Source organism: Gallus gallus, chromosome Z (assembly GCF_016699485.2).
Source record: "Gallus gallus isolate bGalGal1 chromosome Z, bGalGal1.mat.broiler.GRCg7b, whole genome shotgun sequence".
In the NCBI taxonomy this organism is placed as follows: domain Eukaryota; kingdom Metazoa; phylum Chordata; class Aves; order Galliformes; family Phasianidae; genus Gallus; species Gallus gallus.
In genome coordinates this window covers 58,713,372-58,733,447 of record NC_052572.1, presented here as the reverse complement: position 1 = coordinate 58,733,447, position 20,076 = coordinate 58,713,372, and the positions used below count along the sequence as shown (strand labels likewise).

At 36.5% G+C, this 20,076-nt stretch overlaps 1 protein-coding gene across 5 annotated transcripts in view; it reads right to left on the bottom strand.

Moving 5' to 3' along the window:
* The window catches only part of KIAA0825 (uncharacterized protein KIAA0825 homolog), a 231,048-nt gene that overhangs the window by 162,961 nt on the left and 48,011 nt on the right, over positions 1 to 20,076 (bottom strand). For all 5 annotated transcript variants that reach the window (XM_015280546.4, XM_015280548.3, XM_040655737.2 and 2 more), the window contains exon 5: positions 1,124 to 1,294. In XM_015280546.4, coding sequence (XP_015136032.3) covers positions 1,124 to 1,294 — 171 coding nt within the window. The remainder of the gene's footprint in view (positions 1 to 1,123; positions 1,295 to 20,076) is intronic.

The window sequence follows — 20,076 nt, the reverse complement described above, 5'->3', positions numbered from 1 at the left end:
CTGAGAAATTAAAGGAGGCAGAAATACATTAAAACCAACAGTAAAAATGGTGTTTGAAAGCAAATTTTGAGCTTTTATGTACATTTTACAAATGCATAGGTTAACCTGCATTTCTGTACCTGAGCGTCAATATTTCAGATGAAGAACTTGCCAACGAAATGTGCGCTTCTGAACTGTTCTTGTTTCATGTTGTGCTTTTTTGCTTGCTTGTTTGCATCAATCTAGTATTCTGAGAAGTTACTTCCAAAACACCTTGCTTCTCAGCCTGTAGCTTGACTATGGAAATATTAAACTTTTTACTCCATCTGTGCTTTCCCCCTGAGCAGCCTGGCCTCATTTCTGACCCGATCTTTTTCTACAGTACACTCAAAGCTCTTGAAACCACTTATTCTCTGCTGACCTGGAATCTCTCAGCTCATAGAAGTAGCAAAGTAGAACATTTTTGGGCATGCTGTGACATGGAAGGTGTTATTCACCTGAATTTTCATGATTTCACACTGTCTTCATCTGACATGAGTGCAATCTGATGAAAAACAGAATCTAAAGCAAATACGAAATTTAGGTTTCATTGTGAAAATTTTACATTTTGTTGTAGAGCCTAGTTCTATAAAAACAGCCAATGAAGCAAGTGGGATAAGCAGGACACTAATTGTAAGAGGTTGTGACAACTATAGGTGAAAGTAGGACTCATATTAAAATAGTTGCGTGATCATCTAAGATCAATAAAAGTGTTGTATAAGTCTGTTTTTCCCTCTTGAAAAAGGCAGCTTTGAAGGGCAGGTTCAGAAACGGTTACAAAGAATTCAGATTTCATACATTGCTTTGTCCTGTATGAAACGTAGTGTATTTACAAGAAATTCAATAGAAGTCATTATGTTACAGTGTTTGATTGCTCTTCATCAATAACTACTGCATATCATGTCTTTACAAACAATCATCAGTTCTTTTCTACAAATCATTGTGCTAAGAGGTAAATTTGCTTATTTCAAAAAAGATTTGCAGTGGATATGGTAATACACTTATATAATATGATGGCATAAATTAAGTAAGTAATTTTGAAAATCATACCAAATTGTTCTTTTGTACCAAGTAGAATCAATAAACAAGGAAAAGCATTCATTACCTTGAACATTCTTATTCTTCTCACTAAACAAAGGCATCAACAGAATTTCTGCAGAGAGTTCTTCTATTTTTTCTTCCATGAATAAAAAGAGTTTGATGAGTTGAGAAAGACATTTGAGTTGATACAATGTTAAACAGAAGTTCCTTCCTTTTTTGTGGTATTCTTGGGAGGCTGTTAAAGCAGAATCATAGAATAAGTTTTAATTTTCCTCAAAAAATGATACTGGAAAATTGAAAATGTAGAAAAGCATAGTATATCAAGTAATTTCATTTTTTGCTATGTCATAATGTATCCTTTTCTCATTATAAAACACTGTCACGTTAGTTCTTCCTAAGTCCTTCACATTTGTCATCGCTGTGGGAAAGTATAAATGAACACCAGGTTTTGTTATTCATTAACCAGGATTTTTCCCAAGGAACTACTCAGAAACATTTTCACCTCCATTTTAGTGAAAAACCACTGTTTTGCTAAAACTGATTGAACAAAATGAAAAAAAAAAACAACCCACATTACTATATTTCAATGTCTTGGGACATCACATTCCTACACTGTCACTGTGCAAGTCACCTTGTCTGTTTAACAATCTGCTAGCACAATACCAATGATGAATATGACATTTGAGTGAAAAGAAACATCAATCTCACACTCCACAAGTTTAAATATGTGGGGTTTGAAAACAAGTGAGACTGTCAGTTAACAAATATCAGCAATACCTATAAGCTTTTGGTAGTTAAAAGAAGAAACCTAACATACTATTTTGAAAGTTTAACACCTGTAATAACATACAATCATGTCACATAATCCAGGGAATTCTGCTTTGAGCACAGGCAGAGTATAAAATATAGTGAGTTGTTTCCAATCCAATATTACCACACCACATGGCTATAACTATTTTATCTTTATAACTTCCTCAAATGTAATAAATTTGCACTTCTATGCAAATAGTAGTAAGCTGATACCATATTTGTATAGAGTTCTGTTGCAGATGTAACATCAGCAGAACAGTTTACATGGAAAGTGTCAGAGCAAGAGCCAGAGTAATTTGAAAGAGAAGCTCCAAAGATGAAAACAAATAGAAATTGATTGAAATGCACTTTTATGTACTTTCATATGTCAAATCTCTCCTACCTTATACTCAGAGCCTCTCTTTTACCTCAAAGCTCCTGGATTATTTTTTTAGGTATTCACAAATCACTTTTAAATAGACATAGAACTAAAGAGCAGAGCTGAGCTCTGAATAAAAATTCCCTAATTTGCTATTCTTGTTCTGCAGCCTTAGAGACTGAACTGTGAGGGTTTCACTGACATCTGAGTTTCCTCAAAGTTCCAGAAAGATGTATTCATGTTAGACTCTTGCATTTATAAGAACGACAGAAGAAGGTGCTATTGATAATTACATCAGATGGAGTCTTGCATGTCTGAATAAAGAGTAAATAGTATCTACATCATTGGATTTCTAACTTCAAATCTTAAATATCCAAAAAAGTAAGATACTCAGCTATTCTGAGAACTCTCCTTTACTCAAAAGCTTGTTTACATAAAGCAAATTTAACAGGTAGGAAATACCTGCCTGATTCTGCAGAAAGCCAGAAGTAACAAATGCAAAAAGTGAGAATCATGAATTACGTAATAAAAATCAATGGAACATGAATTCTGTATCCTGTGATTTGAAAACCTTGTGATGCTCCTGTCCCCCCTCTCCAGGAACAAAGGAACCTTCCAATTATTTGGTTGCCCCCAAGCTATACTGTCCTCATTAGACTGAAAGGAAGTGGACCTAGAAGCCAAAGGAATACCACAGTAACGTTAATGCTGGAACACATAACTGAACTCAGTGAGAAGTGAAAACTTATCTTTGCTTTAAGTAATCATTCAAAATATATTTCAGCTGGAAGCAGAAGATACTATGTTCAAAGATCCCTCTTTTACCATATCATGAAGACTTTAATAGAATACTTTGATTTATGATATAGTATATGCATACAAACATGCTTATTAATCTTCAGAACAAACCATGTATGTTCTACAAATGTCGTGAAGAGGAGGCTGAGGGGAGGCCTCATGGCAGCTGCAGCTCCTCACAGGGAGTGGAGGGCAGCACTGAGCTCTGCTCTGTGTGACAGCGACAGGGCCCGAGGGAACGGCATGGAGCTGTGTCGGGGGGGGGCAGCTGGGGGTCAGGGAAAGGGGCTGCACCAGAGGGCAGTGGGCATGGAATGGGCTGCACAGGGCAGTGGGCACAGCCCCAGTGCTGGAGTTCAGGTAGTGTTTGGACAGAGCTCTCAGACACCGGGTATGGATTTTGGGTGGTGCTGTGTGGAACTGGAGGTTGAACTCAATGACCCTTGTGAGAACCTTCCAGGAGAGATATTCTGTGGGATATTCTGTTATTCCATGCGTCTAGTACAGTAGATAGCTTGAAATACATATTTATATGGATCAATACCATAATAATTATATAACTTCTTTAAAGTGATAAAAACACAAAACATGAATTGATATATCTAGAAAGCAAGTAAAAGAAAATTCAAGCAAGAGAAAATTCTATTTCTTAAAGAAAACACTATTTTATTTTTGTGGAGATGAAAAATATACTTTGTATTATGGCATTAAGAAAGGCCCTTCACTGTTGATATGTGTAGTGATAAACACATTCCAGAAATGAGACAGTTACTCTGGAAAATAAAGCCTGAAAATATTCTGCTGTGTACACCTTTCTGGAAAAGGGTACACATCAACTCCCCCCTTGCTGCTCAGTGCATGGCCTATTGCAGAAAGGGCAGCTGACAGCCAACAACTGAATTGCATCTGGAGAAAATCCAGAAAGTGGGAAAAAGAAAGCAGAATGGAGATAAATGTAGGCATTGACTAGATGTACCTTGGACAGTATAACTCACTGGTATTACACCTGTCTTTCCTCTCTCTGTGGCCTTCTGTACAGATGTGGAATATACAGGAGGATTCTCTATATTACATGTTCAACCAAGTCTCAGTGTCATTTATCAGTCCCGTGTAAAATCATCCCTCACCACAGAGTAGTGCACGATGAAAAAATTACTGAGTTTATATGATTTCTGATGTTATGCAAAGAGGTCAGAGAACTCAGAAAACTCATTTACCCAACTGGCATCACATAGAGAACAACACCTCTCTGTGATGGCCTAATGCAGCTGATAATATCCTAGCCAATTCACAGAGTATCGTGCACAGGGTGACTGAAAGCACTTCAATCTGATCTCAGCCCACCATGAACCAAAGACAGAGGTGATATTACAGTCTAACTGAAGAAGGAAGCATGTAAGAAGTTGCATGATACAAACTGATTTCCTTCCTGAACAGCCTGCACAGTGTTTGCTACTCTCATTCATCTAAATGCATTTTTTTTTTTTTTTGCATGCCTGAGTTTAATGCATGTAAATCCTTTTACAAGGAAACCATACACCAAAAGGACATCCATACTGCCTTCCTAAAACAGGCCATATGGGCATCCCACTGAAGCACAAATTTGTATGAAGAATTTCTGTAAAGGAACAGAAAGACTCTGCTAAAAGGAAAGAAAAAATGCACTTAAGGCTTCTGGTACACTTAGATTGTTATCCTTTCATTGGTGGAGGGGTTTGGGAATACAAGAAAAACTTTTCAGAGCAGAAGCTGTGGAGCAAGATAAATGGTGGGAGAAAGCAAGGCTGAGAACCAAGGACACCTCCAGAAGAGTCAAAACAAAAAGCACGTGAGCTGTGTGATTGCAGCGTGATAATGACACTGACTAGAGGAAGAGCACATGGCTAGGAAGAGCTCATGACTCTGACTGGATAAGCACCTGCATACATGGTTGAGGACTGTTTATGGAATGTTTTGCTGATATGTAAAGGCGGGTGGGAAAGCTAAAAGAGAAAGCTTGTGAATGTATATAAGGGATATCAGAACCTGTAAGAAACAATTTGGATTGTCACATCTGAATCTGTGCCTCAGACACTGCAGAGGGTAATTCTGACCTTCTTCCACATACAGGAAAGGGGTGCATAAAGGATATTGCATTTCTTCCAGCATGCTGATTCACCACACGGAACATCAAGTGACAAGCAGCAGAAGTCTGCTATCTGAGAAAAAGCTGACTCTAAGAGATCTTTGCTGATAGAAAAAAAAAGATATCCTGAGTAAGACTGATAGGCTTCAATAGAATATGTCTGTCAAATAGTGCAGGGATTATGAGAGTGCCGCGGCAGCTGATGCTGTTAGACAGCAAAAGATACACTGTGGGCAGTAATTTTCAAATTTTGCCTTCCACTATATCTGAATGGACTAAAGCCAAAGAATTCTTCCTAAGATCTAAAGCACATTCCACACTTGCTGAAGAATGAAGCAGTCCATCTTTGTGAGAGAACACTTGGCTGGTTGTACAGGGACATATGTAGACAATTGCTCTTCAGAAGCTAAGAAGAGATGAGCAATTTTACTTAGGCAACCAATCATTGCTCTAAACTAGAGGTCAGAAATGGACTGCACTGCACCTTGAGTTTCCATTCAGAACTCGGCCAAGAGGTGACATCAAAAAGGAGCAGGTGCAAAGGGAGAGGTCTCAAATAGTGGCAAGTGCAGGGATGAAAGAAGGCCATAACAGATATTACATAACTGAAAAGAGGCTTTGAAGGAAGGCATCCATACCACAATCATAAGGAGTAAGATCTACTCGGTAGAAAAAAGTCTGATAGGAAAAAATGTAAAAACAGAGGTAACAAGCAGAGTTACAATAAACATATAGCAATAAATAAGGACAAATCAACTGTTATTTACGTTCTTAATGGCCCATTTTAGTTCAGAGATATAATTTCCACTCAAAAGAAAAGTTAACAAAAATTAAAGAATCTTTAAAATGTTTTCTCTTTCAGACAAATTACAAACTGAAACTATCTAAACCCCTGTTCCATCTTTGGCTTCTATGCAATCCGAATACTTAGCTCTCAATGGAAGTGTTTCAACAACTTAACATGAGATCCATGGATCTTGCATGCTGTAACACACAGTTAATTGAGGTTCTTAGGCAAATTTTAGCTAAGACAGTCCTACCATCCACATGGTAGGACTTTTCACCTGAATTTTCAAGTGTTTGAACCTGAGATAAGTTCAGCAAATTGTTGTGCAAATTAGAGCAGAAGATCCACTGTAAACCAGGTTGTGGGTTGTTTATCCCTTTCACTCCTACCTAATTACATAATCACTAAAGCCCTGAAATATCACAGCAGTCATGCTGCAATTCCTTCTTTTCTTCTCCTTTCCTTAGGCTGGGAAGGTCTTGTGCAACTAGCAGAGCTAAAAGAAATGACTATGAAAGAACATAAATAGAAAGAGCATAGGTGACACAGAAATAGACATTTCAGAAGTTTCTGCTGTAAACGGTCAAGAATCAATCCATGTCTTCTTGCATGAATGATGACATTCAGTTACTAAGTACTTAGATTCAGACACCAATGATTCAAGATGAGAGTGTAGTGAAAATATACCCTACAAAATTTAACTCTCACCATAATTTTCAAGAACAAGGCCTACTGATAATATTGACTAGAAAAGAACAAAAATGGCTTTTTTTTTTTAATCAGATGAAATTACACACCCACCCACCCACAAACAATGCCACTTCTGAAAGCATTTTAAGGCACCCACACACAGAAATTGCAAATCATCATCCACAGTGAGTTTCTACTTCAGTGTCTCCAGTTAACCCTTCATCTTATTTTAGCATCCATAACATTTAGAGGTAAAAAGCTCCAGACTTTAACTGCACTCTAGGTTAATAAAGGTATCATTTTGTTTGAGTATTTCATCTGCCAGATCCATCTCATGCTAACTTGTTTTAAGAATCAGTCAACCACTGATACCTGTATATTCTCTTAATGCTTCCCATCTTTTTATAGACATCTATTCCACCCAACTTCATAAGGGTCTTGCTTCCAAACTTAAAAAACCTAGCTTGCCTCATTTTCTCTATGTGGAAGCTGTTTTACATTTTTTATCATCTTCTTGCCCTTCCTGATGTCTTTCCCACTTTCTTTGACAGCAATAACTAAAACATTTGTCTGTATAGAACACAGAATATAAATACTGTAAAAAGAGACACACAAGTATTGCTAGAGAAATCAGGGATGATTTGGTAATGTCACAAGGGATTTAAATTCTATTCTATTCTAATAATATAATCTAAGTACATTGTAGAGGCTAATTCTGCTTAATTTCAAATCTAACATAAAACTTACATAAGTTATTAATGATAAGAATGCCCTCATCAAAAGGAAATATAAACAAACAAACAAACAAACAAAAATCCTAAAAATCACCACATCATTCAAATTCACGGTTAAATTGAGTGAAGATGCAATACCTCTTCAATGAATCTCAGACTTGTCTCTTTCATTTGTATGTTAAGAAAGATAATTTCTTCAAAGTAATATGACCATCTGGAGGTTCTTAAGAATGAAAAAAAACCAAACATGGCACCAGAAAAATCACACTGCACTGGTGATAAAGTTTTGACACGCCCAAGTGGGTTCTAAGCCAGCAAATAAATTAATTAAAGCATTTTTCAAGCATCATGGAACAAAAGGCACATAAAGTACTTGATTATAGTACCTTACTTTCTCCAAAATACTTAAAATAAGTAGCAAGACTTCTGCCTTCATCACTTGACTAAAAAGATGAGCCTTACTTTCTAAAAATGAAGCATCATGAGAAATAAGGCTGTGCTAGATTTAAATGACCTGGGTACTTGCTAACTTGTGACTTTATAGAAAATTTCATAAGCAGTATGACCTTCAAAATCTGCACCTCTTGATGCCATTAGGTAAAGTGTTTCCAATTTCCTTGTTCGTAGCTGGAAAGCATTCAAAAATCTCAAAATATATATGAAAATAAGCATAAAATTAATCCCACAGTTTCAAAATAACTTTTGTTATTTTTTATTTTATGAGCCAGGCACTTTATTATTATTATTATTTTTAACAATTTGGCATTCACAGCATCTCAAAAAATTGAATGACTAATTCTGATCATTTCAGCCTATCCAGGGACATGACACAGTAAAGTGTGGCACAGAACTCCCTGCATCATAGGCAAGCTAGCTGTGTTCAAGAATAATTTTGCTACGGCAGCGTTGCTCTTGGATTAATTAGCCCTACTATTCAGTGTACAGAGACACATGACTAAACTGCTTTTGAGACTCATGATGGAATCCTTGGAAAGCAACCTGACGACTGCCTTCTTCAGTGATTACAGTGGGGATTTCTCCCTCAGCAGGAACCAAGCATTTAAAACTCTTTTAATCAATTTTACTAAAAAAATACCTTCCCAATACATAAAATATCACTCCCCTGCCCCCATTTGTAAGCCTTAAATTCATAGAAGATAGACCTCCAATATTGTTCTTCCAGGGACACAAGAAAGTGATGTCAGAGATTTCAACCAATAATTTTAGACGAGGAAGAAAACTGAAAAGAAAATGTGTAATGTTAAACTTAAAATCTAAGCACAACTTGCATACAAATAATAAAGTCATTCCATAAATGAAACTAACACTCTGTTAAAATCTGAAAATAAATAGCCCAATAAAGCAAAAGAAACTCAATTACTGGCAGGGATATTTCACGGGGTAAATTTTCAAAGTCATACAGAGGGAGCTGCATACATAAATTCCATTAACAATAATGTGTTCCTCACCCCTCAGTGATATTAACTTTTAAGTGAAGCTATAAGTATTGTAACAATCTTGCATTTATGGCAGCATTCATCTGCACAGTGTGTCTCCTTAACAGAGCTTGTATATAAGCTGTACTGTCATTTCACTTGCATTTAGTAACGGTACATTCAATTTTTATGGACATTTGCTCACAGTTTTCTCTTCTTAAGCTGCATGGTGATATATGCTTTTTAATGTAACTGCTGGGTTCAAATAATTAGTATTGCTGGGCATAATCAGTAATTTCCTCATACTGTAAAAGGCAACTTAATATTTCTGCACAGCAGATGTAATACACAGTACTATGCAGATCTAAATTATTATAAACAGTGCCAGCAGTTTTCTATACACAGTACTTAAGATAATTACAAAAAAATATCTTCATTACTGCATGCTAACATTTTTTTAACAGTTTAATTTGGATAGGTTACAAGATACATTCAAATCACACAGACACAATTACTGCAAACCCAAGAAGCTATAAAATCTTCCCAGCCAAATCCCTTTGACCCTGTTAATGTCTATTCCTTGTTAATCTCAGGCAAACATTGTTTGTCGTACACATTTGTTACAGAATATGAAAAAAAAGAAAGGAAATCCCTTAACAGTTATTGATTCCAGCATTTACTGACTGAAAGTTAAGTGCCGTTTACAAAACAGAACAGATGCAGATGCTGACAAAAAGGTAAACAATTGTTGCATGGCTTACTGCCAGATTCTAAGCCAATATATTAAACTCCAAGTGAAGCACATTTCCCCTATAGATTGCACTTACTGCCACTTCATTTCCTATGTGCTCTGTCTCTCTATTGCTCTGCCTGGCACTAAGCTATTTTCAGTTCTTTGGTGACCCCTGAGGCCTACTGCTACCTCACACAGCCATTAGTGAAGGGAATTGCATGTGTCTGACATGGCCTGAAACCAATTATTTGATATTTTCTTCAGAATGATGCCCAACTCTGTTGGGAATGAGCAATCATGAAATAATTTACCTCCTGATTTAATTTTTTCCCGCACAAATTAGTTGTAGCTGAGCTAGCTATACACACCTGCCTGTGACATATCTCTGTCTTATCAAGGTTCTACTTGAAATGATGAAAAGCGGAAGGGGGGAGGAGAGTTGAATAGAATAGGTTGGGGAATCCTGCTTTAAAAAGGCATTGACAAGTTTATCAGATATACTGATCACATGTACTCTCTGCTGATTGAAACTGACAGATCCATAAAGAACTATCAGTGCAGCAAAGGAAACCACATGGATGCAAACTGTTATCAGAGTGTTTAAGGTTTTTTAAACACCTGTCTTACTTCACAGCTCGCTCTTCTTGAGTTCCAGTGAAATGCACAGGTGGCATGAGACTTGGCTAGAAAAGCTCATGCAAACAGATTACTTGTTGGATTACTTCTCTCTCTGTTTTTGCTTTTAAATAGTCACAAATCTAGAGACAGCAATAATTTTCTTATCAGACACAACCATTACCTTCAGGCTTTTGTAACTTCTGTACTAATCATCCACACCATGCATATGTAAAAATAATAATAAAAAAAAGCAGGAAAGTAAGGGATTTCAATTTATGTATAAACAAGGTAAGCATGTACAAATTTGCATGCATGTAATCAAGGGAGGCTGTCTGTCATAGAAAGAGAGGTATTGCTGCTGGCTATCCAATAACCTCAGTGAAGACTATACTAATCTTTTGAAAGAGATGCACTATACATTAAATTTTAATCAAATCTACACCCTAATATCTTCACAGTTAAATGAAACCAGTTTTCACCTCATCATGACAGTTGCTGTTATCTAGCAAAAACCTAAGTCCTTTGTCAATAAGAAGTATGTACATCTGTCAAAATTAAATCTTCACATGAAATCACGTTCTCTGACCAAGCGACAAAAGGATAGACCAGTGCTGGAAACACAGGCTGGAGCTACAATGCCTGATTGTGCTCTGACACCTAATTTATGTAATAATCTCAAGCAAGTCATCTCAGCAATCTAACTACTTGACAGCATACAGCTATTTCACAGCTCTGTTGAGCTAATTACAGAGAATTCATCAGGTGCTCTAAGGATGAAGCGCCCTGTAATAATGACTAACAAAAAAACTTCACACATCTTGCTCTGAAACTACAGTACCGTCAGGTTTATCAAACTTCCTTATGAATGCTACGATTGATAGGACTTCTGAATATTCCTCTAACTCATAAAAGAAAAATTGTGATTTGTATTTGAAATCACGGTAATTAATGCTCTTATTTTATCTTACATTTTGTTAGCATCTGCAAATACAGAAATGTCTGCTAACTTTGTTTCTATCCTCTGCACTTACACTCAAAGTGGAATGGCTGGATTTCACACAGATCAGTTAACTACATCACACCCACTCTTTTAAAATTAAGACGGTTAGGAACTTTCAACCAATCACAAACTTCTATCAAGCATTCATCATTCCTTTGTGTAGTCTACACACAATATTATGTATTTCCCTAAATAATAGATTAAAGTGCTTCTGTCACTTTCGCTTCTCTTACTTCTTGGAATTTCCAAGATATAACAGAGGCGGAGAGTGACAGCTTTTGTTCTAATAGGAGAAATCACTCAGAAAAATACTTATAAAGCTGGATTCCATACTCATCCTTCTACTTCATACATCTGTTAATTTCAATACTCTACCTAGGCAAAAACACCATAGAGTTCTCACAAGTACTTTCACAGGAGTAAAAAAAATTCTTTTTAAAGCTCACGCATACAGGAAAAAAAAAAAAAAAAAAAAAAGGGACAAGCTTTGCCATTTCCAAAGTTCTAGAGAAACACCTTTGGAACACTGTAACAAACACTTTGTAGGAAGGCTAGAATAATTTCTGCATTGCAAAATAAGGATTAATCATACACATCATACACCAACACAGATGTGCACAAACTCGTTCCTACTTACTGCCACTACACTCTTAGAATACCTTCTTATACATGAGCTGACTCTATGGTGTGTTGACGAAGATACAATTTGTCTATTACAGGAAGCCCAGCTTCTGCTGTACTCTTCTAGCACGTGAACAGTAAGTCAATACACTTGTCCTTAAATAAAAAGATTTAGATTTTAACTTGAGGTTGATCAGCAGATGAAGCTACTGAGAAAAAATAAACCCTTCTTGAAAGTTTGGGACCAGTAACGAAATCAACTCCAGACAGTCCTCAATGACCAGGGGTACTAAAAAAATCAAGAGACACTGATGCTAAATTCCTAGCTAGAATGTTGTTATTCTCTCTAGACAGAAAATATCTGCAATGTCTTGCTATATTTAGCACATGCAATGACAGACAGCGTAAAATAACCTAAAGCTTTATTTAAAAAAAAAAGGAACCCTGTAGATACAGTAGTCCTTTGACTTAAAATTAGAGCAGCTTTTTTAATTCCTAAATCACCGTGAAACACATATTCATACTCTAACTTAGCACAGAATATCCATCCCTTGGATGTGATATACCTCCGATTTAAACAGACGTAATTTTTTGCAAACTAATCTGCCTAAAAATGTTTTCCCCTTTAAAAGCTAAAGTTGTTCTCCGAATACACAGTTTATGATAGAATACATTCTCTGTCCTGACCAAAAAAAAAAAAAAAAAAAAAAAAAAAATCACAGCCAGGGCCATCTAGTTAGCTTGTGCTTATATGACGGGAGACATAAATGTTGAAAAGCTCTTGCAATAACTTTCAATCAATACTGCAGGAGTCTTTTTAGATGAAATTTTTGAAGTTTTCTTTTATCTGCTGCAGTTCTACACATTTTTCTTCACATACCCAAATAAGTAATAGAGAGACTAGCTCAATAATTTTCTCACAAATTTTGTCACTTATAATTAACAGAATACTACAGTACATAACTCCAAATTGACCCCTGACCACTCACAAAGTATCAGACTGGTGAGTAAATCACTTTCATCTTTTAAACTTGGGAGGAGAATGCAATAATTAGAGGGCACAGTGAGTTAAGTGCTCACTTTGTGCTGAAGAATACCCAGGTGTGCTGAGAGAGCAAAATGAAGATAATTAGTTGGTGTTTGCTAATTGTAGACATTTGGAAAGGGGAAAAAATAATAAATAATAATAATAATAATAGTAATAAAAACACACACAAAAAACCCTTGGACTTCCAAAGAATTCAATAAGCAGATTCAAGATCATATTCATAAAGATAAAAAGAAATTACTTCATTAGAATACAGCAACCCATACAAATACGACTCAAAAAAACATCAACAATTTCTTGTTCAGTAATATATAATTAATTTGGAAAGAGAAATTAGTGTTTACTGACATTGTTAAATAAACAATATGCTATTCAAACCCTGAAATGGGTATCTTTTCAATATGACAAGGGATCCCTAACAGGATTTCACTGTCACTGTTCACATTATGAGCTTAATAGCAATTTCAACCAACAGCTCTAAGAAGAAGGAAGGTATTCAGGCATGCTACCGGCTTTGAAATTCTGTCAGTTCAATTGACATTTCAGCCACTTAGATACTGTTATCTTACCCCCTACTATAAGCTTAAAAAGTAACAAGCTTAATGCTTTTGTAATCTTTACCAAAATGTCATTCTCCCACTAGAAGCACATTTGTGGTCCTAGGGTAATATGCTCATGTGGCCTTTAAGAGAGTACTTCTTTTTTATTAAAACTTCTGCTCGCTGTGTTCAAACAGATGGTTTTATTTTCTCTTTGGCACTACTCATATTTCCATTTAATATAATTGTGCAGAGAAATCAAATACAATGCTTGCAAAGATAAGAAATAAATAATATTTGACAAAGAGGCTATGGAACACATTATTTCCAACATTAAATGCAAACACATTTATTATGTTTCCCTTGAGTAATAGGACCTTGTTTTGGTTGTCAAAATTTTCTAGGTTTCTCAAGGAACAAAAACAACTGCAGAAATATGCATCATATCTGTTATGTCCGTTGCTTTTCTCTTTTAACTTCCTATTATAGATTTGTACCCTCACTATCCTGCATTTTTTTTTTTAATTATGCGACAATGAATCCTGCTGAATATCTCAATTTTGATTGCCATATCATAAAAATCGGGATCCCTGGTATTTCTAAAGTAAAATATCTAATTAAGACATCTGAATTTTTACTCTTTACATATGTAGGACCTATGTAATTTTCAGTGATGGCCTCAAGTCTTCTGTGCAGGTTAAATACAGACAGCACAGATGTACTGAAGTTTCAATTTGTACATACTTCTTCCCTGTCTTTCACTGATGGAAACCATAAGATTTTTCATCCCATCTGTGTAGAACATTGGGAAGATCGAGGTACACATCACCATGCAGAGTGGAGTTCAAGAAGTCAGGTCTGCTATAGCCCTGTTCCTGTAAAAGCCACATCACTAGGAAGTCTACAGTGACAGAAAGTAGAAATGAAAATGCCAGAGAAGCAGAAATGTAATTGATGCACATCAACTACTTTTGTCATGCAGAAACATACACTGAATGTCTGTGAAAAGGGATGAGCAGCTTATAATGGGCCTGCTGTTAAAAAAAAAAAAAGCAAGGAGTTACAATTTCTGATACCTTTTCTTTATTTTTGTCTTCACAATCTCTGAGTCACTATGGCATGTACTGTATTTAGGTCTTTAAATATTTAAAGCTTAAACTTATGAAAAAAGCTTTTAAATGCATTTCCACAATTAAGTTTTAAGCTTTTCTGTCTCTAAAACATTTGGCCATCAGCAATACATTATAGATAAAACTTGTTTGCATTAATGCAAATATCTGGGCTATATATAATGAAGGTGAACTACTGAGTATGTAAAACTGTTATTAACCATCATCCATCCACAGGGGATAATTTATATCAGCACAGTTTACCAGCACTTTGGAAAGATGCAACAGGGCTTCCTAGGAGATAAACAGTAAGTCAAGTGACCACCATACTCTCCCCCTTTCTTCTTGAAGGCTAGATTTCAACAATCCTACGTATAAGAAAATATGATGGAAAATCAACTGTAACTGTAGCACAAGTATTGAAGTTGATCTGCTAGAGATACTAACCAGGACAGAAATCTCAACAATGGTTCACAGACATAAATATTATTTATATGAAACATAGTCTGGAATTATTTAAATTTCCAGATATAAATAGGAGAATACATTATACTATACTATTGAGCCCTAATTATTCTCAGACATGAATACCCGTGTCTTTTGGTTTGTTTTCTGTTTTTTTTTTTCATTCATGCTGTCAGTAAACTAACAGGTATCAATGCTATTTCAGGTTAATTTTTGGTAGATACAATACAATGAAGATCATAGAAGACTGGTTGTAGGCAGCGATCTTGGCTCAAGGGATCACAAACAAATGGACTTTAAATGAATTGGAAGGATAAAAGCATATCTGAAACTATAGTTCTTCATTTCAGAGGAAGAAAATAACAAACGAATGAAAATAAAGATGTGCACACAAACACAGAGAAATCAGATTTCTTTAAAGGTGCAAATCTCAAAACACGTATTTCAAATTGGCTGGAAAGCAAGTCGCTGGGAATGCTTTAGGATGAACGACGACAAAATAGATTTTTCTTATCAATTCCTTCCATTGAATCACCCAAAGCTACCCTCATTTCAAGAGGTTACTCCAAAGCCTGTTGCTCTTGCTGATCACATCTCCGCTACACAAGTACAGCTCCACTGAACAACAAGCAGTACTTCTATTCAAGTTCAGATACACACTATATTCAGATTACATGTTCCATAAACACAATTATATTCCTTGGAAGTTCATGAATATTTAAACACCACAAATGAAAAACATCATAATTGAAATCATGCTTTGCATACATCTTCTTGATAAATTTGGGGAAACTACACTTGAATTTATCTCTACAATAGCATCAAAATGGTTGTATTTTTGAGAAAGAATGAGGAAGAAATGAGAAAGGAAGCCTCCTGGACACATGAATAAGAGGTTGGTACACTCAAGTAAAAATATTAAGTCTGAAAATTAAAATACAGCAATGAAGGTGATTTAACTACTTTGCTTCTAAAAACATTCTTAGACCAATCTTCACCACTTTAGTTTACCTTCACTTTTCAGTACTATTTTCATAAAAATAGCTACTGATTTTAATGAACACATTATGCACTGTATCACATTTTTATAAAAAATCTCATTTAAGATTCTAAAAGTTATTAATGATACACATATTAAAAATATATCTCCCAGGGGTAAGTGTTATCATATTAGAATTCCTATTCACTTTAAGGGTCTCTGGGAAAGTTTACTACCAAATGAAAATAATAAGGCAATTAATTTGAATATGTGGGGAAAAAAAAAAAAAAGCTTCTGAATTTTATTTAATTTTAGCCAAAGGAGATTTAAAGATAGGTGGATTAGTCCACATAAGTCTCTGTGTGCATATAAAATTTATATAGATAAAATATACTTCCAGTAATACATTAGATGTGTACAGCATCATGGTTTTTAAGTTTCTTTGGTTGATGTTTTATCTCTGTTAAGAGTGGCTATTTCTTCATCTAAAAGAGATGAGGGATTAAGATATGTCAGTAAATCCTGATTAAACTAGATTAACATTTTTGTAAGCAAAGGAACACAAAAAATGTTCAGAAGGTAGAATTATAATCCACATTTAACAGACTTATCACAAGTAACTTCTGAGAAATATCACATCGGTAAGTGAAGCAAAAAATCACAGCAGATAAGCTAAAAAACACCTGCTCTCATGATTAATTACATGCTATTTATGTTAACAAATATATAACATTTTTAGTATCATTATGAAAAACTATAACATTACATAAGCTTCTGAAAGAAATACAAGTTTAGTATGGCAAAATACATCAAAAACACAAGATAAGAATATACCAGGGGAACCTAGGGTAGGAGGAGCCTTCCTTGAATATTTTCATTTCCAAAAACTGCAATGAGGAGGACCCATGTTAGATAAAAATCTATTACAGTAATGTAGGTAGCCAAATACTATTGGCTGTATCCTGCATGGTTAACAGTTTTTTAGGGGCACTGATTTACCTAGAAATAGAATCAAGTTATACAACAAAAGCACCTACCTCCATGAAAGCTGGTAATCAGTGATGCCAAAGACACTGCTTCTTTTCAAATACCATTCTGTCAGCTCCACACTCAAATCATCCTCATCCTCAATCCCAATAAACAAATACATGCTCATTACAGTAGCCAACAAATAACACTTCTAATTGAACATAAAAGAAAAAATGCTAACTCCTTACTTCACAAATGGATTGTTATACATGAAATATTTTGAAGATTTATGACTTCAAAGCCTGTTATCTTTATTTTCCAGTCAGAAGTAGATCTTCTATATGAATTTATCTGATGTTTTAGCAATGTTTCTTTTTTTTTCTCTCCTATACAGAAGGATCAATTACAGTAGTTCTTAGGAAAAAATATCGCATTTCCCTGAGGGTGAACTAAGCAAACACAAAGCTTTTTCTCACCTCTGGGATAACAGTCCCAACTGAATGCCTTAGATTAAATTATTTTGCTGTTTTGAAATGTGTTGGTTTGGTGGTTCCCAAAGGGCAGAGACAACATGCATCAAAAAATACAAAACATATTGGTAGAACTGTTTTTCAGCTAAGAAGAAAAAGTATCCTTTCTCTCTTCCATCCATGCTCCAGCATGTTTGGTTTTGCTGTTTAATACTTAGCAAACTGGGTATCATTGTCAAGCCAACCTATTAAAATTATCCTTTAGTTTAAACTATGTATTAATACAGACTTTAATTATTAATTGTGGGAGGCTAGTAAAAATATCCTTTGCCTAATCAGAATTTAATAACAGTTCCTATATGGAAAAACCACATGACACTAAGAGTCTGTCTACAGGTATAAACATCCCCAAATAGTATTCTGCAGAATTTTTTCCAACGTAGTTATTTCCAGGTAAACTGCCTTGTAAACACTTGAGTTCCAGGGGAAAAATGCTTTTTCCTGAATAAGCATAGTACGAATCTAGTATAGCCAAACATTTCAAAGAGAAAAGCTTCCTAACAGAAAAGACTCTTCACATATGAGCTCTCATTCAATTCAGTGTTCTGTAACAATTGCTTCAGTAACGATACAAGTATAAATTTTGATTTAATAATTCCAATTCTTTATACATAATAGACACCACTACAGAATGAAATAAGATGAAAAAAATCCTATCAATCTTCACAACCCTGATCCCTTCTTTTACCCCAGCCCGATAACTTCACTGTTGTCAGTTCGCTATTTGGTTGATTCTCCTTTCCCCCAGCTTTTCTGGCTGAGCACGATGCCAAAGAGACCGGCCTACCCCTTCAGTCAGCTGGCAGCAGCTCAGCTGACTGTGTACCCACACAAACGCTCGTGCATACCTAGTGCTCTGGCTGGAGGTCAGCACAGGAAACCAAAATTAAAATCTTGTAAGGGACTCAAGAAATTGACATTTTTCTAGACTTAATTGTAAATATTTTTAAAACTCACAGCTCCAAAAGCTTACTTTGCATATTTTCATTTTTCTCTGTTCTACTGAATTCACAATAAAAATGTATGCTGTAGATCTGTCCAGATAGATGAAGCAGCACAGAAACGTATAAAGACACAACTTGTGACAAAGAATATTTAGGCATATGAAATAACTGTCTTAAAAGATGGAAGGATTGACTTTTTCCTCTACATAATGCAGAAGCTGTTAATGTGTCTTTTTAGACACTTTTACAGTCACTTTAATGTCCCTGACTTAAATGTAAAATGGAGACAGCTGGAGTAGTTTTGAGTTGTTTTGGGACTGAAAGAAAGATTAAATTACAAACTTTACAGAACCACAGAATCACTGAATAACTTGGGTTAGCAGAAACCTCAAAGCCCATCCATTTCCAAACCCCATGCTGTGGGCAGCGCTGCCCCCCACCAGCTGAGACTGGCCAGGGCCCCATCCAACCTGGCCTTGAGCACCTCCAAGGATGGGGCACCACAGCCTCTCTGGGCAGTTGTGTCAGGGCCTCACTGCTCTCATAGTTAAGTATTTCTTTTGAGCTGATAATCTATATCAACCTTTTTTCAGTTTCAGCCATTACTCCTCGCCCTATGACTACACTCTCCAGGTAAGTGTCCCTCCACAACTAGTTTACTACTAGTTATCTTTCTTATTTCATAACTCAGTATTACACTGACACTTCTTGTTTCCCACAAACGCTCCATCCCACTAACTATATAAGCTTTCCCTTGAACTTGTCATCTTTTCACATTATTTGTCTGCATGTCCTTATCTTTTACATGCTCCTCCATATTTCAGCTCCTGTTAAAAAAAATATTTCTGCATTTCTTCCAGTGGAATTTTAGTCAATTTGAATTAGAATGTAGATTGAATTTAAAACTCACAAAATTATAATTTTCTTCAGAGGCCTGACAAATTATCAGTGCACTGTATTGGGCTTACTTGGCCAGGTTCTGGAAGCAGGGGCAGCAGGGGGCCTGTGTGAGCAGAGCCCAGCAGTGCCCCATAGCAGAACAGAGCAGCTCCAGCTGGTCCCACAGGGACCCACTGCTGCCACAGCCGAGCCATGAGAGAAGTTGGATGCACTCTGGGAGAGCAAATATAAGAGAGGAAAACGCTGCTGCACAACAACAGCTCAGAGAGAGGGGTGAGAAATGAGTGAGAAGCGGCCCTGCAGTGCAGAAGGAGGGCAGGAGGTGCTCCAGGCACAGAGCAGAAGCTTCCTGCAGCCTGGGAGAGGCCCGTGGCTGTCCCTGCAGCGCATGGGCACCGCGCGGAGTAGATCTCCCCGTGCAGTCATGGAGGAGCCCGCGGTGCAGCAGCAGATCCCCATCCCCTTGGGGGGCACAGCCCGTGGGTACCCCCACAGAGCAGCCCTGGGCCGGAGCTGCAGCCCGAGGGAGGAGACTGTGGTGGGGTTGGAGGGCTTGGGGAGCTGCCGTCCTTGGGGACCCGTGTGGAGGACCTGAAGGGTGGGGCCTGTGGTACAGAGCAGTGCTGAGGCGGCCTGTGGGAAACCCAAGCAGGATCTGTTTACAGCAGTCACTCACCCTTTTTTGTACCATCCAAAGTTCTATTTCCTGTTTCATTATCTTTGACGTTATTTTAAACTACCTTTTTCTGTCTGCAGTCTCCTGCACCTTTATTGAGGTTTGTGTTTTAAACAACCAACTCTTGCGTAGAGGAGTGTTCAAAACT